The sequence below is a fragment of the Malaya genurostris genome, chromosome 2, assembly GCF_030247185.1.
Source record: "Malaya genurostris strain Urasoe2022 chromosome 2, Malgen_1.1, whole genome shotgun sequence".
NCBI classification, from domain to species: Eukaryota; Metazoa; Arthropoda; class Insecta; order Diptera; family Culicidae; genus Malaya; species Malaya genurostris.
Genome location: NC_080571.1, coordinates 339,895,242 through 339,921,677, shown reverse-complemented (window position 1 = coordinate 339,921,677; position 26,436 = coordinate 339,895,242). Strand labels below are relative to the sequence as shown.

At 35.9% G+C, this 26,436-nt stretch overlaps 1 protein-coding gene across 1 annotated transcript; it reads right to left on the bottom strand.

Moving 5' to 3' along the window:
• Positions 1 to 1,340: 1,340 nt before the first annotated feature.
• On the bottom strand, positions 1,341 to 24,288 carry LOC131431775 (alpha-tocopherol transfer protein-like). Its single transcript, XM_058597654.1, has 4 exons — positions 23,611 to 24,288; positions 1,933 to 2,237; positions 1,721 to 1,871; positions 1,341 to 1,642 (listed from the first exon to the last, which is right to left on the bottom strand). Exons 1-4 carry the CDS (start codon positions 24,041 to 24,043, stop codon positions 1,593 to 1,595), a joined length of 939 nt encoding a protein of 312 aa, XP_058453637.1. The 5' UTR covers positions 24,044 to 24,288; the 3' UTR covers positions 1,341 to 1,592.
• Between the last annotated feature and the right edge of the window lie 2,148 nt (positions 24,289 to 26,436).

Sequence of the window (26,436 nt, the reverse complement as noted above, 5' to 3'; positions counted from 1 at the left end):
CATTTAAATTTTACTCACACCGACATCATTTACAAAAATCTAGCCCTTGTTTCTGTGATTTCTATTGTCGACCCCGCCAACAATTGAAAATTGACCGATTTCCTCAAACTTAAATTCAAATGAAAGGTCTTACGGTCCCGTACTGAATTCCTGAATTTCATCCGGGTCCGACTTCTGGTTCCGGAGTTATAGGGTAATAAGTGTATTAAATATTGTACACCGTCACTTAAACCGGCGGAACAAAACACGCAAACATTTTTCTAAACTTAACTCCACAAAGCACACAAATCGATTGCCATTATCAGTAGGCAACTAAACAAACCGATTCCGGCTATCTTGGTTCCCGGTTTTTCGATTAACGACACGGGAGATAATAGTCATATGCTCAAAACTTACTCACGTTTCTCAGACATTGTAGAACCGATATTCCCAATCTTAGGGTCAAATGAAAGGTCTCATGGGCCTACCAAAAATTGCTGCATATGTTTGGATTCAACAAAAACTTAAATCGTAGTTTAGAGTACGATGACAAAATCGTACAAAAATTTTAAAATTTGAATAAAAACTAGTAGAGTTTGTACGTCATGTCAGTTGGTGGCCGTACGAATGGAATGCCACAGTATTTTATAAATATGAGAAAGGCATCATTACACCACTAAGTGGATTAGAACAGGTTTTTTTTAAGGAGAATAACTTTTCATTAGATTGCATCAGCCAACGCGAGTTGAGCTTTGGATTCTTGAAAACGAAACTTCTCGACAGCCTTGCGTTGGATATTAGAAATCCCTGCACAAAGGACCAGAATAATAATCCGATCTAAATAAGAGTCGAATGATCATAAAGTTAAACCACTTATGATAAAAAAAAAGTTAAACCACAACGTTTTTTGTGAATTAGTGAAACTCATCATAGTTGAACTGATCGCTGCGCTTTATTCGGACACGGCAGCTGAAGCCGTGGAACCACACTGATTATGAATTCAAACAGCATCAGAACGGCTTTACCATGCATGACGGCGGCAATTCGTCAGTCAGTCAGTTAGCAAACCTGTCGACTTGCTGCTTCGACTTCGACTTGAACTAGTAGGTTTATTGTTTCGGTGTCTTCTCACAGCCTCGGCAGAGGTCATACATTTTATCGCTTCACCCTACCGCCTCGCGCCCATGGTGTTTGACGACAACATCTTTCTGTCAGTCAGTTCAAGACATTGCGCCACTTCGAAGCACCACCGGTTTGCAAATGCGTATGTTTTGCGACATTCAATTACCACCGACCAACAACGGGGCGGACGATTCTTCTTCGTCTTCTTTGGAAGTGATTTCGTTTGTTAGATTACTGGCTTTGTGTACACAGTAAAAACTAGTTTTGACTTTTATTTTCAACCATTGTCATCACATTGGACGTCGGTTTCCCGACGGTAGAAATTGGATAAGATTACTTTGAAGATTGCTGCGTGCGTTGACACGTCGTTCTTGTCCTTGTCGCAGAATAGGTGCAATTGAAGGTTTACTGGCTTGTGGCTAAGTAGGCGTAGTTGCGCAGAACATCAACGCAGAAAGGTCGCTGCTCGTTGACGTTTTTTTTTCCATTGCTTACTTTGACCTCCGCTCGGCAGATTCGTCGTAGCCGTACGCATCGAGTGCTACGGGTGAAAAAAAAAGAACGATGGTATATTTATTATAACCGTTAATAAACCCGCGGGTGGTACGTGAAGACATACTGTCAAAATATTTGTCGTAGAGCTGCAGGTAATCCCCTAGTAGACGTCCTTCGTACTCGGGAGCTGCAAGTGTTCCGCCATACTTCGGCCTCAAACAGGCGGGGCTGATTAGCTTTGTTAGTGAGTTCCAGTCCTTGTTGTGGAACGAGATCTGCGTGGTGGCAGTAAAACTTATGTTGATACTAGAATCAAAACAGAAGCAACTGACATACCTTTTCTCTCAGCTCTTTCGAGATGAATGGTTTGAAGATAGCAAACAGAATGTTGAAGATCATCGAGTTGTTGACCACGTGAATGCCTTGCATGCGAAACGGGCTTGCCTTCTGTACCCAGTCGAGAATCATCCGTGCGTGCTTGGGACTGTTCTGGGCGATTTGGGACATCGACAGTCCGTCGGTGTCGAAGATTACCTTCATGCCGTGCAGCTGCGTCTCCGGATCCAGCAGGGCAGCCTCCACACAAAGCCGGATGGCGGCGATCAGCTCGATTATCGAAACCTTGGAGGTGTTCCATTTTTCTGCCGGCCGGGAAGAGAACAGAGAACAGGAATGTCATTATGGTAAATGTTTTACGGATTGTTTGCTTAAACAAAAAATAAATCACAATTAGTCTAGCCGCTGTCAAACTTGTTTTTTTTTCTCGTTTTACCAAAACAGGTTTCGTTCGATAAAAAAAAAAAACAAATCCGATCAATCAAGAACTTTGTTGTTTGTCGTTTTGCATTCGTCAATTTGGTTTGATAATTAAATTATGATCCAGTTGTGAAGTATTTTACTCAATGTAGAATTGAATCGTGATATTCTTGCCAATGTCTTTCACCATACACTTCTTTTCCATTGATATTGTGAATTACAAGTTTTCAACCACCTAAGCAAGAGTTGACCTATCTTCTCAGTGTTTTTTTTTCATTCGATATTTCATATTGTAATTTCTATTAGAATAATTTGTCTACTGAAACTGAAATAAGCATACAAATTTCAAAACCGTGGAAAGATTTCAGTTTGTTGCTATGCAGATAGCAGGTGATAAAACTAACGGTCGGCATTGGAAAGAGTGAAGCAGTAAAACCCGACTATTCTCCGCAAAACACAATGCAAAGAAATGGTAGTTAATCGTAAACATCAAAAGCACGAGGAGGTTGAACCTTTGTATACTAATCCATTAGTGCGAACTCAAAAGGGGAATAAAAAAATTTAAAAGCGAAAAACTCCCATTCACGAAGTTTTTCTTTACAAAGTATTCGGTTTAGGTAACACTTTTTCGAACCATATCCCAAAAAAAACCCGTTGTGAGATCTGTTTTGCAGTTTTTGATCAATATTTCCAATTCTTCTGAAACCGGATTCAGATGACCGGAATAACCGAGGTTGGTTCGATTGCCAGCAACAAATATGACCTCTGTCCTGTCTCTGAGCGTATCTTTTTCCAATAAATCATCTTTTCTGTTAGTTTTTCAATCATTTGGCTTCTCCAATATATGTTTTCGCTCAGTCATTGCAAAAACTGAACTTAGTTATGGCGGCTTTACGTCAAAACAAACTAAAACTAATACATCGTTAAAAATATGACTTCCAAATTGGAACAGTTTTGAACCTAGTTAAACCTAGACTTACGGTATTACTGCACTACCGGCTGTGAAAATTGCATATTTTTGCCTTTCTCATATAGAAAGTCTATACAATCACTGTGAAAACCGACTTTTGATCCGAGGCCCGGAGGGCCGAATGTCATATACCATTCGACTCAGCGCGACGAACTGAGCAAATGTCAGTGTGTGTGTGTATGTGACAAATAATGTCACTCAATTTTCTGGGATATGGCTGAACCGATTTTCACAAAGTTAGATTCAAATGAAAGGTCTTATAGTCCTATAGATCGCTAATGAATTTTATTCCGATCCGACCTCCGGTTCCGGAATTACAAGGCAAAATGTGCAAACCTATGAGAAAATGCGCATTCAATTTTTCCGGAAATTCCTTAACCGTTTTGTTCAAAATAAGATGCAAATGAAAGGTCGAATAAATTTCAATTCATTGACGTTCTTTTCTTGTTTCGGTCTCACTTATCATAGAATAGCTAAAAAATTTTATCAACCGCAGCCCCGTCTTTCACCAATATCACACACTAGTAACAGACATCCGTAACCGTATCGATTTATTTATATTGTACTTTTCAGCGTGGATAGAACGCGACGGAATCGCTACAGAATAGCGAAATAACGAGCGTCAGAATCACAGGTGCCAGGTTGCAGAATTGCATGTAAATTTGCCGATTTCTTTTGTAAGCATACTCTGCAATTTTGCAGACTTTTTACAGATTTTCGAAACTTTTATATACAGTCGCCAAATTTACGGACTTTCCAAATGCGCCAGGTTTCTTGTTTGATTTTTCTCGTCATACTTATGGAATTCGATGAATACAAAGTATCATTGTATAATTATTTAATTATTTAATTAATATTGTATAATTATGGTTATAAAAACGATTGTCATTTACCGGTCAATTTAAATATATATTTTTCTTGCTTGTGGTTTCGAAGGGGTTGAATCGATGCGAATGACAATTTCGCTATCTTTGCGGCATTTTGTGAAAAAGGATGCTATACACAGTCTTTTGTCGTGAATACGACTTACTTTACTATGGGGCGCCTTTTCAAAATTTACCCTCTGAGAGAGTGATAAGTTTTTGATCGTGAATATCTCCTGTTATATCTAACGAATCAACATAATTCTTGCTACATGCCATCGGAAATATGATCACAATTTTATGATAAAACTTTCAGTTGTGTGACATATTCTTAAATAGTTCACAATGAAACTTTTCTGAAATGTTTGGTTTAAACGAGTATCAAAGAGGATAATTCATATGGCGCGTTTGCCTTTCTCGTATTTTGAAAGCTCATAGCTCAGTGATCTGTAGAAGGATTTATATAATCTAACTACCAATAGAATCGAAAATCTTCAACTTGAACGTGTATCACAACAATATTGAAGTTTTTCAATAGTACACTATTGAAAAACCTGTTTGATTTAACCCATGACAGCACCAGCCAATCAGAACGCGATATGTCTGTATCTATACAAGAGCATCCATATAAAAGTTGAATGATTCACTTTTCCTATCATTTGCTGAGCAACTCTTCCCGAAACAAGACACACGACAGCAACATCGAGGACCTGTCGTCTCATTGTTTCCCGATATGAATGCACGAGACACCGTCAGCACAATGACACCGAAAAAGGCAGCCAAAAAGTCCAGCAAGGCCCATTGCCGAAACAAGACACACACGAGAACCATCTCAGATCTCAATATTTCCTACCAAAAGATTCATCAAGATGGGAGTTAAAATAATTTGCACCGTCACTAACACATTGAATTACGAACGGCAATGCGAAAGTGGAAGTGATGATGTTTAATACATCTTTATACTAGTATGGGGTCGTGTGAAAATATGCCATGCGATACAGGGTTGCCATATATACAGGTAAATCTGTATTTTATTTATACATACATATATGTACAGATTAATCTGTATTATTATTATTATTATTATCATTATTATTATTAAAATGGCTTGCATACCGAAGATCGTCGATACATTTCAGACCAGGCCATTGCAATTGTCTCGTACTGAAATTTCGAGAAGAATCAGATATCTTCGAACTTCATAGCTTCAATAAAAATAAACTACAAATTTGTCGTACCTAGCTTCCTATATTAGCAAATTAAAAAGGAATTGTTTCAAGTTTGGAATATATAGTTGTAGAATAGTAGCTGTTTAATGTAACTAATCTGTACTTTAATGTAGGTGTATCGCTTCAAATTCTATTAGTGAAAAAGAGGAAAGCTTGCACAATTCATACAATCAATCAACTAACTGATATTCGGAAAAGTGATGGGAGCGTGTCAGTTTTTTCGTATTCACGACATCCAGTTATGTCTCTGACATTACTCACCCGCCTTTTTGATACTTAGAATCAATTGTATGTAAAAGTATAAAAAAATCATGTTTCACGTTGCTCCCAAGCATTGCTTTGCCATACAGCGCTCAAAACTCCTACTGCTGGAATAGAGGGAAAAGTCGCTAATACAAAAATATCGATATCTCCGTTAAAAATGGACGGATTTCTACAATCTATGACTTGTTGGACAGCTATTACCGTGCGGAATCTAAGTCAAAAAACATATTCTGTTTTCAAGGTCAATTGTGACAGATACTGTCAAAAAACTGAAAATTTTGACATAAAACTTCGTATAACTCAAAAGCGTCGAGCTGAATCGATTGGTATACGATAATCGGCCCTTCGGGCCTCGGAAATTTTTTCTAAAGTTTGCGCGAATTCTATACCTATTTTTATATATGAGAAAAGCTAAAATGCTGAAAAAATCCTTATCGAGTGATTTAAAATCGATTTAAAAAACAAAACCATTATTGAAATTTAAATTAAATGAAAATGTTGTCCCAAGATAGATGATTAAGTTCCCTACCAACCGACCATACATTGCAAGATGTACACATTCAAGGAAAAAAAAAAGTTTTTCAATCACAAACTATTTCTTGCCCAAACTGATTTTTTTATTCAGTGTACTTTTATCAAATACTAAACTAAACTGGGAGTAATAATCATCCAAGATGAATCTCAATTTATGAGAAAAAACTCAATTTCACAGAAAACTACTCTATTGCTAGTTACCCGATAAGAAAAGGAAAAGTGTTTGTCAAACAAAAGCGTTTGTTAAAAACAATTTTTCCCTTCAAAACGCCCATCTTACGATATTTGGAAGGTGTGCAGAGAACATAATTATCGATATTCTTTACGTTTCGTCTTCGACTCGTTAATGCAGAGCAGCTCAAATTGAACTGCTTAATGCAAAGACTTTGACAATTAAATTTGAACCGTTGAGCAGACGTAAAGTTAACGCCATTTGAGAAACACTTTTTATATTTCGTCTTTTCTATTTAGATATATTTTGTTATTTGTTGGATTTGTCATTTTTACTCTAATTATTTGCAAAAATTGGTTGAAATTTCTAGTCCTATTCAAAAGATAGTTCAGATCAATTTTGAGAAAATAAGTGGGCAAACTGACTATTTCTGATAAAGTTCATAAGCTGCCAACTTCGCGTACGATTTTGCACGAAATTCGTCTATTCGAACTGCACTGAAAAAAAAATTCAAGGCCAATTTACAAAAAGAAAACCGAAACTTTCAAGAATTCAACGAAACTTTGTCACAAGCTTATTATGTTCCCTTCCAACCGTCCATGTATTGTAAGTTGAGCAGTTTTAGGAAAAAAAGTGTTTCTAACTAAAACTTTTTCTTATCCATTATTGATACTTTTTGTAAATATCAGGCAAACAGTATTCTGTCAAATCTTTTCTCGAATTAAAATTCATTGAATTCTTGGATGATAATTACTTTCAGTTTGGCTTAGTTTTCGATAAAGAGACACTGTAATTTTTTTTTATAAATAAATGTTTTTTTTTGTTGTATGAATTGATTTTAAATTTTTAAAGTCAACTCAAGTTTTTCAGTATTTTTATTGGAAAATTTGTCTGATTTGGTTTTAGCGCGAAATTCATCATATTTATGTCAATTTTAAAATGCATAGTTTTCAACAAACGATTGAATCCAAAAAACTTTTATAAGTACTCTTCGATCTGACAGGACCAACCCCGGCGTCGGTGATTCCAAGTTTTTTGCATAATTTCCTTAGCCCAGCAATTTTAACGTTTCACCCAGGTTGGTTGGTACCCATGAAATCTAGTCGTCAAGCCTGCTTCAAATTTGGGATTATGAAAGGTGACAATATCAACTGAAATGTTCAAATGATCGCAGAAGATATATTATGATATGATCGGATAACGAAGGTTCGAATCAATTTACTAAACCATGCAAAGTTCTGTCGGAGCAGTGCCTGACGTCCAAAATCTCCTCTTTTCTAGATTTTGAATAGTTCGAAGAATACCTGCGTCAGTTACGAGAAGATTCGTGCTACTCAAAAGTTTCATCAGCATAAATAGAAACTGCCCCTAATGATATGAATAGCAATTCACTTTTTTCTGCAGTTTCATACAATTTTCAAGAAGTCATCGTTAGGCGACATATTTTTCGTCTAGGGTAAGGGCTCCCTATTTTATCTCATTTGTAAGGACGTTGCCTTAAAAACCTGATTTAGCCATCAAAATCACTACGATTTTTTCATATTTCTGCTTAATTCAACTTGCTCCACATTGGGAATTGATTCACATTCCTTGGAAATTAAAATAATAATTAAAAACACTTCTGATATGTTCACTACTGTGCTCCTGATTTCATCTCAAAGGTTTTGTATTCATCCTATCGTTGGTTCTTTATTCATCCCATAAATTAGCAATGGCGACAGCAATTAAAACCAAAATATTGCACTATTACACTCTCAGGTTCAAAATGTCAGAATTTTCGTTAAAAAGGGCCTAATGCCAACTATGACACAACACACGATATTAAAAAAAAACAGTTTGGAATCATTTCGACGTTTAAAATTTTTTGGATCGTATTCGTTACCTTTCGTTTCAAATTAATAATTTTGCTCTGCAATTAATTTGGAGAACTTAAAAAAAAAAACAAAAAAAGAATTGTTACTATTTAGCCATTAGCCCTTCTAAAAACAAAATGTAGAACCAGAGATGCCATTCAAACAGATTTATCTGTATCGTAGAGATTTTTGCGTTCGCGTTCGTTAAATCAGATTACAGATTTTCTAAATTTAATACAGATTTGTAAAGGTTCATAAAAAGTGAGAAGTAAAACGTTAGACTTTTCTCTCTGAGTATCTATTAGTATTTGATTACAGTACTTCTTTAAAAGTTTATTAATCAACGGACAAATCACATGCTAAAATGGAAATCTTTTGTGCAAATGTTGGATGATGAACACTGATAAACATTTATATTCAAAATTTAAAACCAAATGATTTGAATTTGAATTTGATTCATTTTATTAGTGAAAACGAATAGAGCAGATACATATTTTCTATGAAAATATCTGGCATCTCTGTGCACAGCCGATGAAAAACACACATTTAACAGTGTTATGGTGACGTATAGCGGAATGAAACCAGTGCTACTAGATTTACCACAATGGTTATTTGATTAGTATTTAACACGCTCTATTTGGTAATATTAGAATCAGAAACTGTTTTATTTATATATAAATATCAATGATATAACTAAACTAATGTCACGGATACCAAAAAATACTTGATGATAATTTAAAGATGAAAAAATATTTTTTTTTTTATTTAAAATTATGAGAAAACTTGGCAACCTTGCGATACGAAATGAGATAAAAACAAAGCGCAATCAAGTGAATGAAGTGCAAATTTTCATCTCATATTTTTCATTGTTTTCATTGCTTATCAGGTAATTTCAGAAGTCTTTAATAGTTGAATAAACAAGTGGAAAGTGAACATTACTAACTATAAAGTCATCCAACATTGAAGAGTGGTGTAATTATGTGAAATAGTGACCATGTTTTGAGACGAATCGATTTGTAAATATTCAGAAACATCATGAATTGTAAAACTTCAGACGAAAGTGGTTCCTAAATCAAAAAGTGAGTATATTTTAAATGAAAAAAGCGATCGTTGAAGGTTTTTTAACTATTTTTTTTCAATTGGAAAGTGTGGCAAAACCTAGAATAAATGTTTTAAAACGTTCCACAGTTTTGTTCAGGTACGTTTAACGATATGATTAATGTTCAAAGTTATGAGGTGAAGGAATGAGATGGAAATTGGAGCTGAGATGAAATAGATAGCCCTTACCCTATGTCAATCTATTTCGAGTTGTGAGCTTAGATATAAGACTATTGGAAAGTACGCATGCTCGAAATATTTCTCGTGGATTAGTCATGACATGTGTTCCGAAGAGCTTCGCAATGATCGAGCAATTACGTTTACGACTGCATTATTTAGGCTGCTGCATCCATTCGGAACCAAGAAACCAGTGGATTAATTCTGTCGGCTCACCTATTTGGTAGACTTTTATTACCGGGACAGGCTGACCGTAGTGTTATTATTAGCCATTTAAGATCGCTACAAGGCTATCTAGGCTGACAAATTACATGAAATAAGATTGTTAATTGCTATGGAAGCTAAACTTAATATGATTCGTTGAGATGACGTACCCCACTGAAAAAGTGTTAAAAAGTGACATCTCTCAAAGTGAGTTATTACTCATCAAAGTAGGCATCAAAGTGCTTAAATGTGTATTATTCCGTTCCATTCCATAGCAGGTCAAGTAAGAATGACACGAGACGTCATCTAAAATCTACGTCTGTTGTAGAAAACCGCTTTAGAACGTTGTCTCTTAATCATTCAACCGTTTGGCAAAGATGAGAATTTTACAATGTGCAATGATTGAAACGTGATTGGAAACCGCAACGGGTAATTAACCCGGAGCTGGGTTGATCCCGGAAAATGAAATGCGAAAAAAATCCTATTATTTGCAGTCGGCATTCAGTCCAATGAAACTGTTCTCATTGCCAAGGTGCTTAAAGTCAAGAAAATAACTAAACGTAATTGATTGGAATAATATTGCTTTTTAATTTGAAATTAGCGAGTCGAGTCGGAATCATTCCATTAGGATTATTCTGGAGAGGTCGGGAACAGTTTTGCTCTGAGTAACATTGTTCATGTTAGCATTCTAGCTGGGATTCAACTGATTCTCACGGATCCAAGCGTCGCAATGGTCAATACAATACTACCAACAGATCTGGGACTTCTCAGGGAACAATTGTAATTTTAGTATAATGAAAAACATGAGAACCTCCACTTGCATTCAATTTATGCTAGTTCGTTTTGATCTAAGATATGAATAAATTGTGAACACGCCATCGCACATTAGGTTCTCATTTATTCATACGTTGAATAGCGGAATTTTTCATTAGTGGTGTCTGCAGTGCGTAATTATATACGTAAAATACGACAATACAATAAAACATTAATTTACGCGATATTAATTTACATGACTTTGTTACTACGCTTGAATATTTTGCTCGCTCATCGCAAAAATCCGAACTGCTCTCACGCATCCTAAATATTCAATGACGAATTGATTGCGATCAAATCATCCGTCACCAATGAATCCAATAAAATGGTTCTGAGACGTTTATCGACCGCGAAAAGACTGGATGTGGCCGAATCGAAAGCCGTAGGCCGCAGAAAAAAAAATTCCTAGCCACCTTGGAGTATCGTCGACTAAATCGCGATGATCAGTAAAACAAGTCCGGATTTTCCGAGTCTTATCAAAAAAAGCTCTTTTTAGAGCGTTTTTGTGATCTTTCACAATTATCATACACATTCTAACTGAAGCAGATTTTATTCAGTTTATTGAAAAATTGAGCTTGTTCCGTGAAAAACTAACATCATTCTGTTTATAAATTGAATTAGCATCGTTGCAGAATAATTTGTATATCATTTAGTACTTCCAAATCGTCAAAATACAACGATATCGGTTTTATGAAATTCATTGATTTTCCATGAAAAGCGTGAAAAGCTTTTCCAAAAATGTGTCTGAATGTAATCTTTGTAGCCAGCATAAGGTTTGTTTAAAAAAATAGGCATGTCATCGCATTATTTTTTAACTAGTTGTGAAAGATCACAAAAACACTCATTTTTCAGAGCTATTTTTGATAAAACTCGGAAAATCCTCCGAATTTTCCAGCCATTTTCAGTCTGCAAACAGGTAAAAGTTTTTCATAGGTCTGTATGTTTTTGGTTTTGCAAATTTATCAAATTTTCCATCGAAATTGAAAACCATCCGCGCGCATGGTACTTGGACGATGGCCTCAAGATGTCACAATAATTACAATCAAGAAGAACATGTATGTGCAGAATATCTGTTTTAGAAGGATTTAGTATCTTATCATTACGGAAAAAAGCGTGGTATACCGCGAATAACGTGCAGATGGAGCCCAAAAGTACACACAACTACACATCGGCCATACGAAGTTGAACATGTTCGGTTGAATTAAGTGGATTTTTTAGTTGTATTTCGTATTCCGAATAAATTATTTAGCACTATTATTACGATTGTCTCGGTTTCTTCGCGACAATATTTATCGATTATCTTTCGATGCACGTGCCATTTTTCCGAAAAAAATTTTTTTTTGTTAGACAGTTAATATGCGGTTGTGGTCGAGCAAGCCAAAGCTTCATCACCACCGGAACGCTAAAAAACAAGGAAATATACCGTAAAGTATGTCGGAAGAAGCGATTATTACCATTTCTACGCAGCCATGACCGTTCCCTGCTATTCTGGTCTTATTTAGCATCTTGTCACTACGCCAAAGATGTTATGGAATGGTATAAAGCAAAGAGAGTCAATGTTGTACCGAAAGAGGCGAATACAGCTAACTGCCCGGAGTTGCGACATATCGTGCGGTATTAAAATTAAATTCGGAAACAGTATTGGTAGCAGTAGCTGCCAAACTGTTCTTTTAATGCATATAGTTGCTTTAAAGAAATTATTTACAAATATATACCGCGTGATTTGATTCTATCCCAAATTGTTCATGGCCTACTTTGACAAAAAATATAACCATAATTTTTTTTTCTGAAGAGATAGAGAGTTTTTTTCTCGGCAAACTTTTAGAACTATTAAAAATAATTTACTTTGTCAAAAATACCAAAAGCGTAGGTCGCACCGTTTCGGATATACAAAGCGTTTTTGTGGCAACCCCCTTAAAATTAATTTTTTATTCATAACTTGTTTCAAGTTATTTTTTCATGCATACTTTGTTTGGAATAGTTGAAGAAAATAAAAAATTCCATATTTTAGTTGAAGTTAGTGCATAGGTTTGTTGTTTCCTGGCAAAGTTATACAACATTTTACCTTTTTTTTACCTATCATAAAACCTTACACCGATGCGAAATATGCAACTTTATGCATCTGATTTTTACAAAACTTTTTTTAGGCCATTACAAAGTTAGTTTTAGTTATTGAATTATGACAACCCCCTCAAAACTAGTTTTCTTATCACAACTTGTTTCAAGTTATTTTTTTTACATATTTTGTTTGGAATAATTGTAGAAAAAATAAAATCCCACAATTTTGTAGAAGGTAATGCATAGGTTTATTCTTTTCTGAAAAAGTTGTACATCATTTTACCTATTTTTACCTAGGAAACCTTGTACCGAAGCGAAATATGCAACTTAATGCAGCAAACTTTTACTTTACTTTTAGGAAATTATATTCCTAATCCTATTTATTTTATAATAACAATATCCTGAGTACTATTCGTGTGACTCATTTTCACTATGGCCAAGCTGAATCCATGAATGGTTAAGAAACGAAGGGCGTCACGCGTCTGCTATTTCTGTAACTCACTTTTCCAGTGAGCGCAGAGATAGGCAATCCGCTCCTGAGCTATTCCAGTGAATCGAATCTTTAAAGTGAGCTGATAGCTCACAGCTTTTTTTAAAAAAAAACCGCAGCTCACCAGTTCACCGCACTGATAAGCAGGGATGCCATGTTCACAGATTAATCTGTGTTTCACAGATTTTCAACTTTTTGCACAGATTTAAAAAATGGTACAGATTTTCATAGATTTCAGAAAATGGTCACAGATTTACACAGATTCTGAAATCGATCACAGATTTTTGAAATTGATCACAGTTTAGCACCAAAAATTACAGAGCGTTAGGAAATAGTGAGACCTTTTTTTGCTTACCAAAATGATTCCGATCAGCTATTATGGAAACGGGGAAACGTGCATAGACAGGTTTTTGGCTTGATCACAGATTTTTGACAAAATGACCTGACATTCTTGCTGGTAAGGTGGAAACAAGCTACGAGCTGAACGGATCTTCGGCTCTTGAAGAGCGAGTTATAAATGAGAAGAAATGTGTGCATGAGCTCTTGTCAGTTCTTCAAAATGAGTATCTATCCTTCTTTAACAGATTGAATGAACCATTATTGTCAATAAGAAATCTGACCTCTCACTCAGTAGGCTAAGGTACATTCAGGAATGCCACTTTTGCAGATATTCTCAAATATGACGTAATAATAATTCGCAGACAAGTTAGTTCGCATAGCATTGTTCTTTGTGCATCAATGATTTCGATCATGCATATGAAATAAAAACGGCACAAAAAACGGCGTTCAAAACAAACCTTCAGATTAATTCAAATGAGCTGATGAGCTGATACATTGAATCGATTCCCTTTAGTGAGGTGATCGGTTCAGAGCTGCTCATCGGTATGAGCTGTTTCGCACATCTCTAAGTGAGCGTCGCACGGTCAATATATCATCTTAAAAAACGTGTTGCTTCGCGATAACTCAATTTATTTACACGTTCAAAAATTAAATCTCTTCGTAAAGGTTTGTACTTTTACAATACTTTTTCATATTTTGATTGGAAATTGATATGTTAATTATTGTTAATTGTCAAAAAGTAAACAAAATAAAAATCCCAACAATTTGCTTAAGTTGCGCGTGCAAGCATAAGCATGTTAATGCGTGTTTACGCGCACTTTGTAGTAGATACTTGGGTAATAGAGGTAGATTCTACGTAGATAAATCCAAAAAAAAATGTTTTTAAATTAAAGTGAATATATCTCAAAAAATAATTTTTTTACACTATTTGTATCTTCAGCAAAAATATTTCAAATGTTTTTTTCTTCAAAATGAGATAGAAAAAAATTTTTTTTTCGTGAAAAAAAAATTATTTTTATTCGAAATTGGTGCTACCCCCTTAACAAAAATTAAGGTGCCACTTTTAAAAGAAGCGTAATTCAATCTTGTTAAACTTGCACCGGTTCGAAACATGCAGTTTGCGCATATTTCACAAGTTCTAAGTATTTGCAATTTTCGAAAAGTTTCACAAAAGTGATTGATTCAATAGGTTTACTATTTTGAGCTAATACAAAAAAAAGTCATCGTACAATTGGACGCTAACTTTCATACCACCCATAAATCCCCCCCTCTCAGATTTGAATGAAACTTTCTGAACATGAAGACCTTTATTTCCATAAATGATCGAGGCTGTCTTTTAAAACAGCCAAACTTTTTGAACCACTTTTTTTTCAAATAGCTCTTATCGAAAAATGACAAATTCTATAAAATTGTTGAGCTAGTCATTTTCACAAATCATTTAAATTTTCCAATTCTCTATTCAGTTCTACACTGGAACAATTGACTTAAAAATTTAAGAATCCCTATTTTGATTATGATAACCTATTGTTCTCTACCATCCGTTCATACATTGCAAGATGGACACTTTTTTATCATTCGAAGAAGTTCGTCGAAATAAGCAAATTTGTGTGTGAAAAATAATTTCGTTCATTTTTCTCGAAAATGCCTTAACTGATTTCTACAAACCTAGACTCATACGGACAGTCCTATGCTCTCATATAAGGTGTCTGAATTTCATTCGGATTCGACTTCTGGTTCCTTCTGGATAATATATGAAATGAAGTTAAAATAATGTCAATCATTTTGCTAGTCGATGGAGCGCACTACGATTTCTTTAAGATGGCTACACTGATTTGCAAAAATTTTGAACCCAATGAGATAGTTAACAATCCATTAGGCGAATAAAACTGACTTCGTTTTCGGAAGTTCTGGGAATAGAACAAAAACCAAAATTTCGAATTAAAATAAATGATGAATTTTATCCGATTCCGACTTTCAATTTTGAAATTACAGTATGATGAAGTTTTTAGATATGATGATACCAAAAAATCTTCAAAAATGGGCTCAAAACTATTTCAATTTATTCGTCATACTAATTCATGGACATACGAACTATTTTTGGTTATGCTGGTTCCTGAATTCCTTTTCTGGAAGTGCCATAAATAATGACAAATATTTCAAAGAAAAACTTACTTATCTCATGGAATGCCTAGTTTCCAAAATTTTAATTACAGTTCATTTAAAACGACGGTCGTTAAAATAATTTCATGAAAACTAGACACAACGAAGAATATGCGCACGAAAAACACATTCTGATTGTTAAAAAATAAGGTATTGTCTCACTGCTAGGTGGATCAAGCACGTTTTTCGTTGTTCCAATCTTTGACAACAAAGAATTTGTTTTTTTTTCTTTCCACCTCGTAAGGTGAAATTCAATAACAAAAAGGCGCGCAAAATCTCAACCGCATAAGAAATGAACGAACTATCGCACAAAGCGTAACCGATACATAGAAATACGGAATGTTTTCAGTGATTGAGCGCAGTGGGCTTACGATCAAGAATGGCTTTTATCGTATCAAAGAACGCTCACCAGCAACTCTTCACACGATTGAATCAGTGCCATCAAAGAGAGACGGATACCATCGCAACAACAAAAACCCGACATGGCTCATTTAACATAGAATAGACACCATTATCAGACTATAAATTGTTTTTAACGGCCGTGAAATACTCAGAGTATGAAGTGGAGCGAAAAAATGTAGAAAAATTCTCTCGCGGTTCATGCATTGAGAGACACGAGTTCTTGTAGTATCTTCTACCGGATTGAAAATGTTGTATACAATATAGATAGCAATATAGCAGCTTCTGTCAAATTTTCGGGAATCTTCAACACTGCTTACGATACGTTTTATTCGCTAGCAGAACAGGCACTAACTATCGATGGTTATAAACCATGAGTATTTATAATTGACTAATATGAGGGAGACTCATTTGTACACACATCACATTTAGTCATTCAATTTATAACCAAACTACTTTTACAATAGATTTATCACTTTTGGCGAAAATGTTCACTCTTTGTTACAGACCAGAATCTTCTGCAATATGATAGTACTTCATCTAGTTGATTCTAGCTTTGAATCATTTCTCAAAAGATTTTATTTGGTTTTAATTATGGAAATTTTAACCTTAAGGTCATACGTCTCTTCGGGCCAGAAAAACTTTCTGATCCCTTGTGCGGGATTGGGAATCGAACCCAGGTGGGTTGCGTGAAAGGCATCGACTATCCCATCACGCAATACCCGTTCCCTATTTTTTAAAAGAAACGAATAGTATTCAAAGAGGATTTTATTTATATGGAATGACAACTGGCTTGTAGGATGTTCACTTTAAATATCTGGTGTTTGTCAAACTCGTGAAAAATCATTAGTCAATCTTTTGGATAATTTTGTCGGAAGGTGATTTTCTGTTTCCTCCGGAGCTTTCGCGTAGGCCTTTTATGGCTCGTCGTGATGAATTTATAGATTGGTAATAAAAATTTGAAGTAACTGTCGAGTGGAGCATGTAGAGCGAGACTGAAGACTCACGTGAGGTACTCCGCTTTCAAATTTTCTCAAAAAGAACTGTAAGCAAATGCTTCTTCTTTGATTGTATGAATGATTGAAGTATAAACTTCAAACTCGAAATATGAATTACTCTACGAAATAGAATACAAAATACCTGGAATGTACTTGATTGTTGGTGTTGAAATTGTTTGTTTGGCCGTCTATTGATAATGACTATCGAATGGAACAGTTTTGGAGTCAGTTTAGTATTTTGTTTCGCCCCTTTAAGCGGGGAGGGGAATAGAAGGGATAAACAGTTTCGAAAATCGTTTGTTTCACATTTTCTTACCTTTCAAAAATATTGTGTCAAAATCAATTGAATGATTCAGTGCAAGTTCCCAAAAATATTTTTTTGCTCGCTTTTTAAGAACAAAATTTAAACTCAGTTTTTGCAATGACTGAGTGGAAATATGTTTTGGAGAAGCCAAATGAATGAAAAATTTACAGAAAAGATGATTTTTTGGGAAAAAGATACGCTCAGAGACAGGACTCGAACCAGCGTTCTTATGCATTCCGTGCATACGCGCTACCATTTCGCCACCCTAAGCCTTGTGATAGACACAGCTCTGAAACGCAGTCAGACATGGTAAGAACGTACATCGAACATAGTCCACATCCTGGCCGTCACCCGACCGGTACCATACATCCAAACATCTTCTCTGTTCATCAAACACTAGTCATCTCGCTCTATACCTACTTTCCGCCCAAGCACTGAAATCAATAAATCGGTAATTTAAACGCGTTTTTCTGAAAAAAAAAAACCGTGAACTCGATCCTGCTAAATCTACTGAACCGATTCTTTTGAAACTTGAAACATACTTTCTTGGTATAAAAGGACTTCCCCCTACGTTTTTGACATTTTGCCATTTTCATATTATGAAAAGTTCAATTTCTAATATCATCAAGCCCTGTGAAATTTGCAAAAAGAACAAAATCATTAAACATACTAAAGAGAAATTACAAATTACGAATACACCTAATAAACCATTTGAAATAGTGGCAATCGATACTGTAGGACCATTGCCCAAAACAACTCATAAAAACAGATACGCTGTAAGCATACAGTGTAAACTAGAGATGGGCAATTCGTTCGCGAACGGTTCAAAAGAACTAGTTCTTTTGAAAGAATGAACGAACTATAGTTCTTTTTTCGAGAACGGTAGTTCCTCAGTTCAAAGTCGAGGGATCTTTTTTTTTTGTTTTTTAAGCTCGCTCAACCTTTTTTCAAGAACGATACTAATAAGAAAGTTTCGTCACGAAACCTCAGTTCTATTTCGAGGGACCTTTTTTTCCTCGCTTAAGCTTACAAAAGTGAGTTCTCGTTCAGTCTTTGAACAAACAAACCAACTATGAAAAGAACGAACGAACGGCTCTGGGCTCCTTAACGAGTTTCTGCGATCTTTTATCAACGAACATCAATCTGACTGGGATGATTGGTTACAATACTGTGCATTTTCATATAACACAACACCACACTCAGATCATGGGTATACACCCTACGAACTAGTGTTCGGTGTAAAAGCCAGACTACCACAAGAAACTTACCCAGATAAAAATGAACCGATATATAATTTCGACCTATACAATAAAGAATTACAATACCGACGACACAAATCACACGAAATAGCAAACAAACATCTAATACACCTAAAAGAAACTAGAAAATCAACAACAGACCACCTGTCCAATCCAATAGAAATACATTTGAACGACATAGTGTATCGACAAAATGAAAATAGACGCAAACTAGATCCATTTTATCTAGGTCCATTCAAAATTACACAACTTCAAGATCCAAATTGCGAAATACAAAGTTTACAATCAAAAGAAAAAACAATTGTTCACAAATTGACTCATTTAAAGTATAAAATTCACAAAATTGTAACATAAAACTTTTAGAATTGAGATTCAGCTACCGAGCTTAACCCCACGTAAAACAAAAAAAAAAGAGAAAAATCATTGCTGTGGGCGTAAGTGAAGTTTTACTCAGCTTCTCTGAGAAAAACTGTCGAATTCGGTTATTTTAGCTATAAGAAAACTCTGTAATATACATTAAAATTGTTAGGGAGTTCGAACGCATAAACGGCAACCTAATCCCATAAAGCACAACAGAATGGTTTCTCTTCGTTACATCATTCTTTCAAAAGGGGGATGATGTAATATGAGCCTTTAACACCAAATCTCCTCACACATTCCAGACCATGTAAACCCCAGACCACACGCACTTAACAAAAACCCGTAAAAGCACCCTTCCGCGAAAACCTAGATACCCACATAAAATAAACACATTACCTACATGAAGGCAACTAAAATATCAACACTTGCACTGTCCGGTGACCCAGCGAAAAAACGCCGTGGTCATAAAATTCGACTACAGAAACAAGGAAGCATCAAGTTTCAAATCGTTATGTCATCGAAATAAAACAGAAAACAAAAACACAACAGCCTGTGTCACTTCCCTCTTCTTCACGTCCCTCATGTCCCACAATCGATACAAGTCAACACGACCTAGAATAACAGTAACTCAAGAACACACACTAATTCAAACCGACACTCACGAGAACAACCCAACATGCTATCGCCCTCTCCTCTTCGTATCACACCCGCTCACGCTCATCAAGAAGCTTTACTTCCTCTCTTACCCACAAAATATACAATGGCCGACACGACACAACGAGTCCCATTTGTTAAACCCGATTTACATTGCGCGTTCTAACTCCTCCGCCCGGATTCTCGGAGATCCTAATTGTAAGAACTAATCAGCTAGGCTAGGAGAGAATAGACTATATAAGTAAACGAATTTATAAAAATAAAGTCAATCTTAATCTTGGAAGTTCATGTTTTAATCAATTCTCAAGTTTTTCACCTCAAAATTGGCGGAAAATTTAGCGTAAGATCGCGTTTTTTGCTTAAATATGCCACGAACTGTTAAAAAAAATCAAAAAAATAACTTGTGAACAACGGAGGGAGGGGGAGGGGGGGGGGGGGGGTTTAAATAACTTGTATTTTAAGTGAAATTAAGAATAATTTTGATTGCAGATAATTCTACGCTGAGTTATTGTGTTCAACGCGTAATGTGATTCTCGAAAGAGGTTTTTGGGAAGTATTTTTGAGAACGCTTCTTAAAAATCATGATTTTCGGGGTCCACTGTATCTCAGCGCAGACTGATAAGAAGTCAACAAATCAAATTTAGAAATTTTTTTTGGAAATTGCGGATCTGGCAAGAAATTTGCAGCTACCGTATTGGAATTCAGTGTCTAGTCTCCAATGAAACGATGAATTCGATACAGACGGTTCGATATTAGAGTAACAAATCGTTGAGGTTTTTTTTTCATTTATTAATACAATATTTAAGAGACACTGCTTAGATGGCTAAGACCGCTGAGATTGAACGAATTCCAAACAAAGGAAGATCCGGCTACAGCCAAGAGTAGAGCTCTGTTACTGCCTTTTTTTTCAATATTAATATACGGAAATTTAAATAAATATTCAAGGGTCTAAATGATGAAAACTATCATCATTTTTGAGAATTTTTTTCAGAATTATCGTGGAACAAAATAAATTCAAATTTTTTGCATGATAAAAAGCATCCTTCGAACAACATTTTGTAATTTTTTCGTGGAAAAATATTGAGAAATAAGTCGGTGAAGAAGTATTTTTGAGAACGCTTCTTAAAAATCATGATTTTCGGGGTCCACTGTATCTCAGCGCAGACTGATAAGAAGTCAACAAATCAAAGCAGCATAGATAGAGTAGATGTTTTTCTAGACCCCAACGTTTCTGTTTATTTTTTTATTTTTTTTTTTAATTTTTGGTGCTTGTTCAAAGTGAAAACTACGATTTTCCATGAAAAAAACTGCCATTTTTCAGCTGTTAAACCTCCCCAAAGTAACAAACGACGAAAAGAAAAACGTTGGGGTCTGGTTTTTTATATGTAGAAAGTGTGTGCAAAATTTGGAAAAAATTGGTGCAGTAGTTTTTGAATGACGATGGACACGGACTTTCAAAACCTGCTTTCGAGAAAAACGCGTTAAAAGTTTTTTGTCTATAAAATCAATGGAAACAATTTATTACTCAAGGGAGCCCGTTTGGTCTAACATTTTCAAAAAATCATATTTTTTCTTTTGTATTCTTTTGTAATGAAACATTTCAGGAAGTTTGTCAAGTTTTTAAGTCGATCGAAGCAGAAATCTTGGACCTGTGCGCCGAACTCCTACTTCTTCGCAGTATGAGATAAGCAAAGATAAAAGCCCATAACTTGCCGAGTTTTTCTCCGATAGGCTTGAAAATTTCACAGAATATTCTTGAAATGTTTTACTATGAGAAAATACAAAGAAAATAATAAATGATGTTTCAAAAGTGTTAGACCCTACCCGCCCCTTAAATGATGCTTTATAATGTGAAAAAAGTTTGAATAAATTTGCTTAAGCTGTTTCTCCGTAAAAAATTAAAAAAAATGGTTTTTTGGTAAAAAATTAAAAAAAAATGGTTTTTTGTTTCAAATTATCCCTTATTTCCCCTCTTAAGTGATGGTATATACATTTTTACACACTTTACCCTATAATTCCGGAACCGGAAATCGGATCCAGATGAAATTCAGAAGTTTTGTGAGAGGCTATAAGAACATTAATCAGAATTTAGGTTTGTAAAATCGGCCACGTCTGAGAAAAATTAGTACACATATTTTGATTTCTTTGCACATTTTATCTCGTGACCACTTTTGATATGTCGAGCAAAAAAAAACTACAAGGATCAGCCCCATGTGGTTGTTCGAGTCATTGATGTGGAACAAGGCAACCAAAATTTCTAATGATCTACAATCAAACAGTTCAATCAATCGTCACACTTCTGTATCCGCAATTGCACGAGAGTCTGCCTAGATTGATTTTGATTAGGAACCAACACCTAACATTGTTTGTTTTATAGCCGACGAAATTACACCAATATCCCAAATGTATGCAATTGTATATTTGTACATACTAGCGATACGGATTTTGATATTAAAGCTTCTCTTCGCCAAGCTTGTGTTCAAATTTTGTATGCTCGGTACTAATCAAAATTTCAATCATTTATAAATGAAAATACATGGCTTGATACAGTCAAATCGAATCTTAGAAATATTACCAATCAAATGATGAAATAATATTAATAATTGATACACAATAGACTGAGCTGTATGTGTTTAAAACCTGATCACATTTCTACACATCAAAAACAAACGTTGCGACATCTGTAAGTTTGGACGAAAGTCTGCGAAAAACTTTATTTTCAAAAGTCTGCCGCACTATATACGAACTTTGCAGATTTACAAACAAATCTGCTGATTTGGCAGCTCTGCCCGTAACTCCGAAGTCTGGAAGTCACACCCAAACAAAATTGAGGAATTTTGTATGGGGCAATGCGAGCTTTCATTTGAATCTCTTTCCTATATTTTTGTGTGGTTCTAGTCAATGACAGCAAAGAATTGATCGTTCCATTTCACCTCTCTAAAATTCCGGTTTGACTCTAAGATAAAGTGCCAACAACTTGGCGGTGGAGTTGTTTTAGAATTTTTTTTTTGGAAATTGCGGATCTGGCAAGAAATTCGCAGCTACCGTATTGGAATTCGGTGTCTAGCCTCCAATGAAACGATGAATTCGATACAGACGGTTCGATATTAGAGTAACAAATCGTTGAGGTTTTTTTTTTCATTTAATAATACAATATTTAAGGGACACTGCTTAGATGGCTAAGACCGCTGAGATTGAACGAATTCCAAACAAAGGAAGATCCGGCTACAGCCAAGAGTTTTTATATATTGATATTGAAACTAAGTCAAATTTTCGAATATATTGCCCTTTTTTTAAACCCTATTAAAACAGAACACGTTTTTCTTGAACTAAAATTGCGAAATCAAATTTCAGCCAAGAACTCGACATTTCTCAAGCAAGGTCCGTATCTCACATTAAGCGGTCATACCTCGACCATTAAACTGCTGTCCGTTTATCTTAAGGTGTCAACTCTGTGGACTCGAGCAACTTTCGCAAGAATCGAGTAATTGGCGATAAATTTCACTGTAGGCTGGCTAGGCCCGAAGTGAGTAGCGGGTTTCAGTGATATGTTTTTTTTAGTTGGTTTCTCTACATGGATACATACATTAAATGAACGAAAACGGACTGAAAACGGAATGAAAGAAGTTTTACATTTTCCCCCTGTTGCGGTTAGGACTTGAATTTCTGGTTCTACAAGAACCTAAACCGTCCAGGTGATTTGCTTTTCGATAGTAGAACGAAAAAAGTTCATTTGATAGTTTTTAACTTGCCGTCAGTACATCAATATTCCGTTAGTGTTAAGTGCTCAGAATTGTTTGAAGGGCTTACATCAAGGTTTTATGGATGATGTATGATAATTGTGTGCAATTTTATGCAAAACAATTGCATAAAAGTCTACACGCTCACAATCAGGCGCATTTGATCGCTTAGATTCCTATAGTTAGCGGAACACTTCCGCGACCTACGACACATTAATTCAAGGAAAATCAATCAGCTTCATCATAAATCCTGGTAGTACCTGTTTCACAACCGGCGAAATAATCTACCGTAAACATAGCTTAAACCAGTTTCAACTCACTTCCAACTTCCACCACGCACAGTGCGGCACCGTCGGTATCTCGTTCCGGCATAAACCAAATCATGCCCTCGTCGAACACGTGTCGAATCGAGGACGGATTTGGTGTGTTCTCGTAGTACTCCTTGCTTTTGGCCTTCAGTCGGTAGGTATATTGAATCATCTGGAAGGCCTTCCGAGCATCGTAGAGGCAGGCCCGGAGGAACTTAACGAGAAATGCATCACTTTCGACCGGTACGAAGAGGGTTGTCTCCGCCCGGAGTAGCTCCCGCAGTTCGGACATCGCGTTCGTTACATTTTCCGGTGTTTCGTTGAGTTCCCGTTCTGCTTTGGCTTTCAGCACCGGATCGGTGTACTCATCGGCTTGCACGTAAATGGTGTACCCATCGCCCAAATCGATGTAGGGATAGTCCTTTTCATTGCGCTTTATCGACATCACTTCCCACTATACTATCACTACACAATTCACTAATTGTATGCACAACTCGAACTACACTGCAATGCACACGCCTGTTCAAGCGAAACTAAACTCTGAGAACATAAAAGTCAACTACTAGTAACTGAAACTAGCGTTGCGACAGCTGGCCCCACCTTTCTTTGATTGTAAACAAAACAACACCGCCGCTCGCTGCGATCGAAGCAAACGTCTCACTCACTAGTTGCCGGTAGAATAAAGCTTGCTGCGATTGCGCCAGTCCGCTTTATACAGTTTGCTGTGTGTGTGCTAATTTGTTTTTTGAATGAAACGGTCTCGCGCAAGTTCTGCTCTTTCGTGATGAGGTGCTTTCTTGGATTTCCCACCCAGCAGTCTCTGCACGGATGGATGGATGGATGGATGGCGGCTGCTGCTGGCCACGATGACGTCCATAAGTACATATCCCAGTAGTGCTCGCGGCGCTTAGTTCCATTTTTCATCCGGTTGGCCTTGCCGCGTCATGTCATCAGAGTGGTTTGTTCCGTTCTCTGTCGAGAAATTCTTCCCTCGTGGAAGATTCCTATCGGGGCTGAGTTCTTGCATTTTCTGTTGTCAAGTTTCGTCAGCATTAGCGAAGCCGGATTGTCACTCGTGGTTCGTGCCTTCGGTATCTACTTTTGGAGACGGGATGATTCATCTAATAGTACAGCTGGACGTGGCTGATATTATTTGCAAATTTAGACAGTTCCCTTGTGTTCTGACGTATTGCTGATTAAACTAAATGATGACTTGATTGTTGTATTGTTTTCTAATGATTTCACGATCCTGCTTGTTAACGTAATTTATACTTCTCCACTTCTCCATTAATTTTATTTATAGATACCATTGCACAGTGGCGCACAGTCACAGAAATCTAATTGTCAGATTGATTGTATAGGCTTTCGATGATTTGATTTTGTACAGTGTAAATATTAGTAAACATGCATAACGCAGCATAACGCATTTCGGAAAGGACTAAAACATAAACCGCTGGAAGCGGCAGTTGATTTTGAGACTAGAAGTTGTTCGGATCTGTATAAATTTAAAGCTACCGAAATTCCCTGATTATTAGAGAGAAAGTTCATTGATCTATTGGAGACTGCTGGAGTTCACCGACCTATCGAAGATTTACTTAAATAACCCTTTTCGGACAGTAATCGAAATGTAATGTTTTGACTTGGGTGAGTTATAGGATCTTTTGCCAAAGATAAATGTCACAAACTATAAACCAGACAAGGCAAAAATTCGTAGGTTCGGCTTCTCCGATTACAAATATCCACACAAAAAAATCCCTTCGAAACAGTAAGAAAACTTTTATCAAAGTAAATGGTAGATTTAACACTGAACTTAGTTATGGCGGCTTTACGTCAAACCAACTAAAATTAATAAATTGTTAGAAGCAAGCTGTTTTGGGCAAGTAGGGCTGCCACCTGCACGGGTCTCGCCCGGCAGAGTCGGAGCTAGAAGATGCTGCCGGGCTGTTGGACTTCGTTATAAAGCGAAGTATTCATTAACTATGCTAAACTTATAATCAGTACACAACGAAAGATAGATTGGAAATCGCTAGTTGATAAGATGGGATTAAATGAAAAATTTCTTCAGAGACATGACTCGAACTTGGAATAATTCCTGGGAAGCGATTAACACATCTCAAAAAACAAACCGAATAAACAATATTAAAATTTTCTGAATGTGAAAATGTGATTAAATGACAACTGAATTTTTTAAGTTACTTAGTGATTTATAGTTTACTACAGCTAGCCGGTACTAAAAAGGAGAAGATGACTTACAGTGCATATGCGAGAATGTTTTAGCATCCATTAAAAAAAACTTACAAACAAAAGATCTAAAAATGTCTGTATTTAATTCTAATCAAGATATTATGGTTTTTCAAAACCTGTTTAAAATGAAAATGATTGGTTTCAAGTTATTTTATTGTTATCGCGATATTGATCATGTCGTTTGGACATTCGTGGAGTATCGTGATGTCAGATCTTAACTAATAAATTCCTTGCGTACCCAAGGTAGACTATCCAATGTCCCAGTTCGCGACATTCTTGCTTGTCGTGACCTTCCTTTCATGAAACTTCTTTATCATTTCATTTAGTCCATTGGAGTTCCAATTGAAATTTTATTTTATGTTAGACTGTTTTCTCTTCCATGAGTTCCACCAGTAGCCAGCTATCTTATATTAAACAAAAGTTATGAGCTGACAAACAAACTTGAAATAGTTAGAAGATCATGTACAAAATGAATGTATTTTATTTAATGTAATTCATAATAGCAACTCGCTTGATAAAAGCAGTGTTTAGATTAACTAATGAATACCAAAATACTAATATGATATTCGAAATGTAATAAATTCAAAGTACTAT

Coding starts and splice junctions, on each gene's coding strand:
- LOC131431775 (XM_058597654.1), bottom strand. CDS start 24,043: ATGTCGATAAAGCGCAATGAAAAGGACTATCCCTACATCGATTTGGGC. Junction 1,872..1,932: donor CGAAAGAGCTGAGAGAAAAG/GTATGTCAGTTG, acceptor GCCACCACGCAG/ATCTCGTTCCACAACAAGGA. Junction 1,643..1,720: donor CTACGACAAATATTTTGACA/GTATGTCTTCAC, acceptor TTTCACCCGTAG/CACTCGATGCGTACGGCTAC.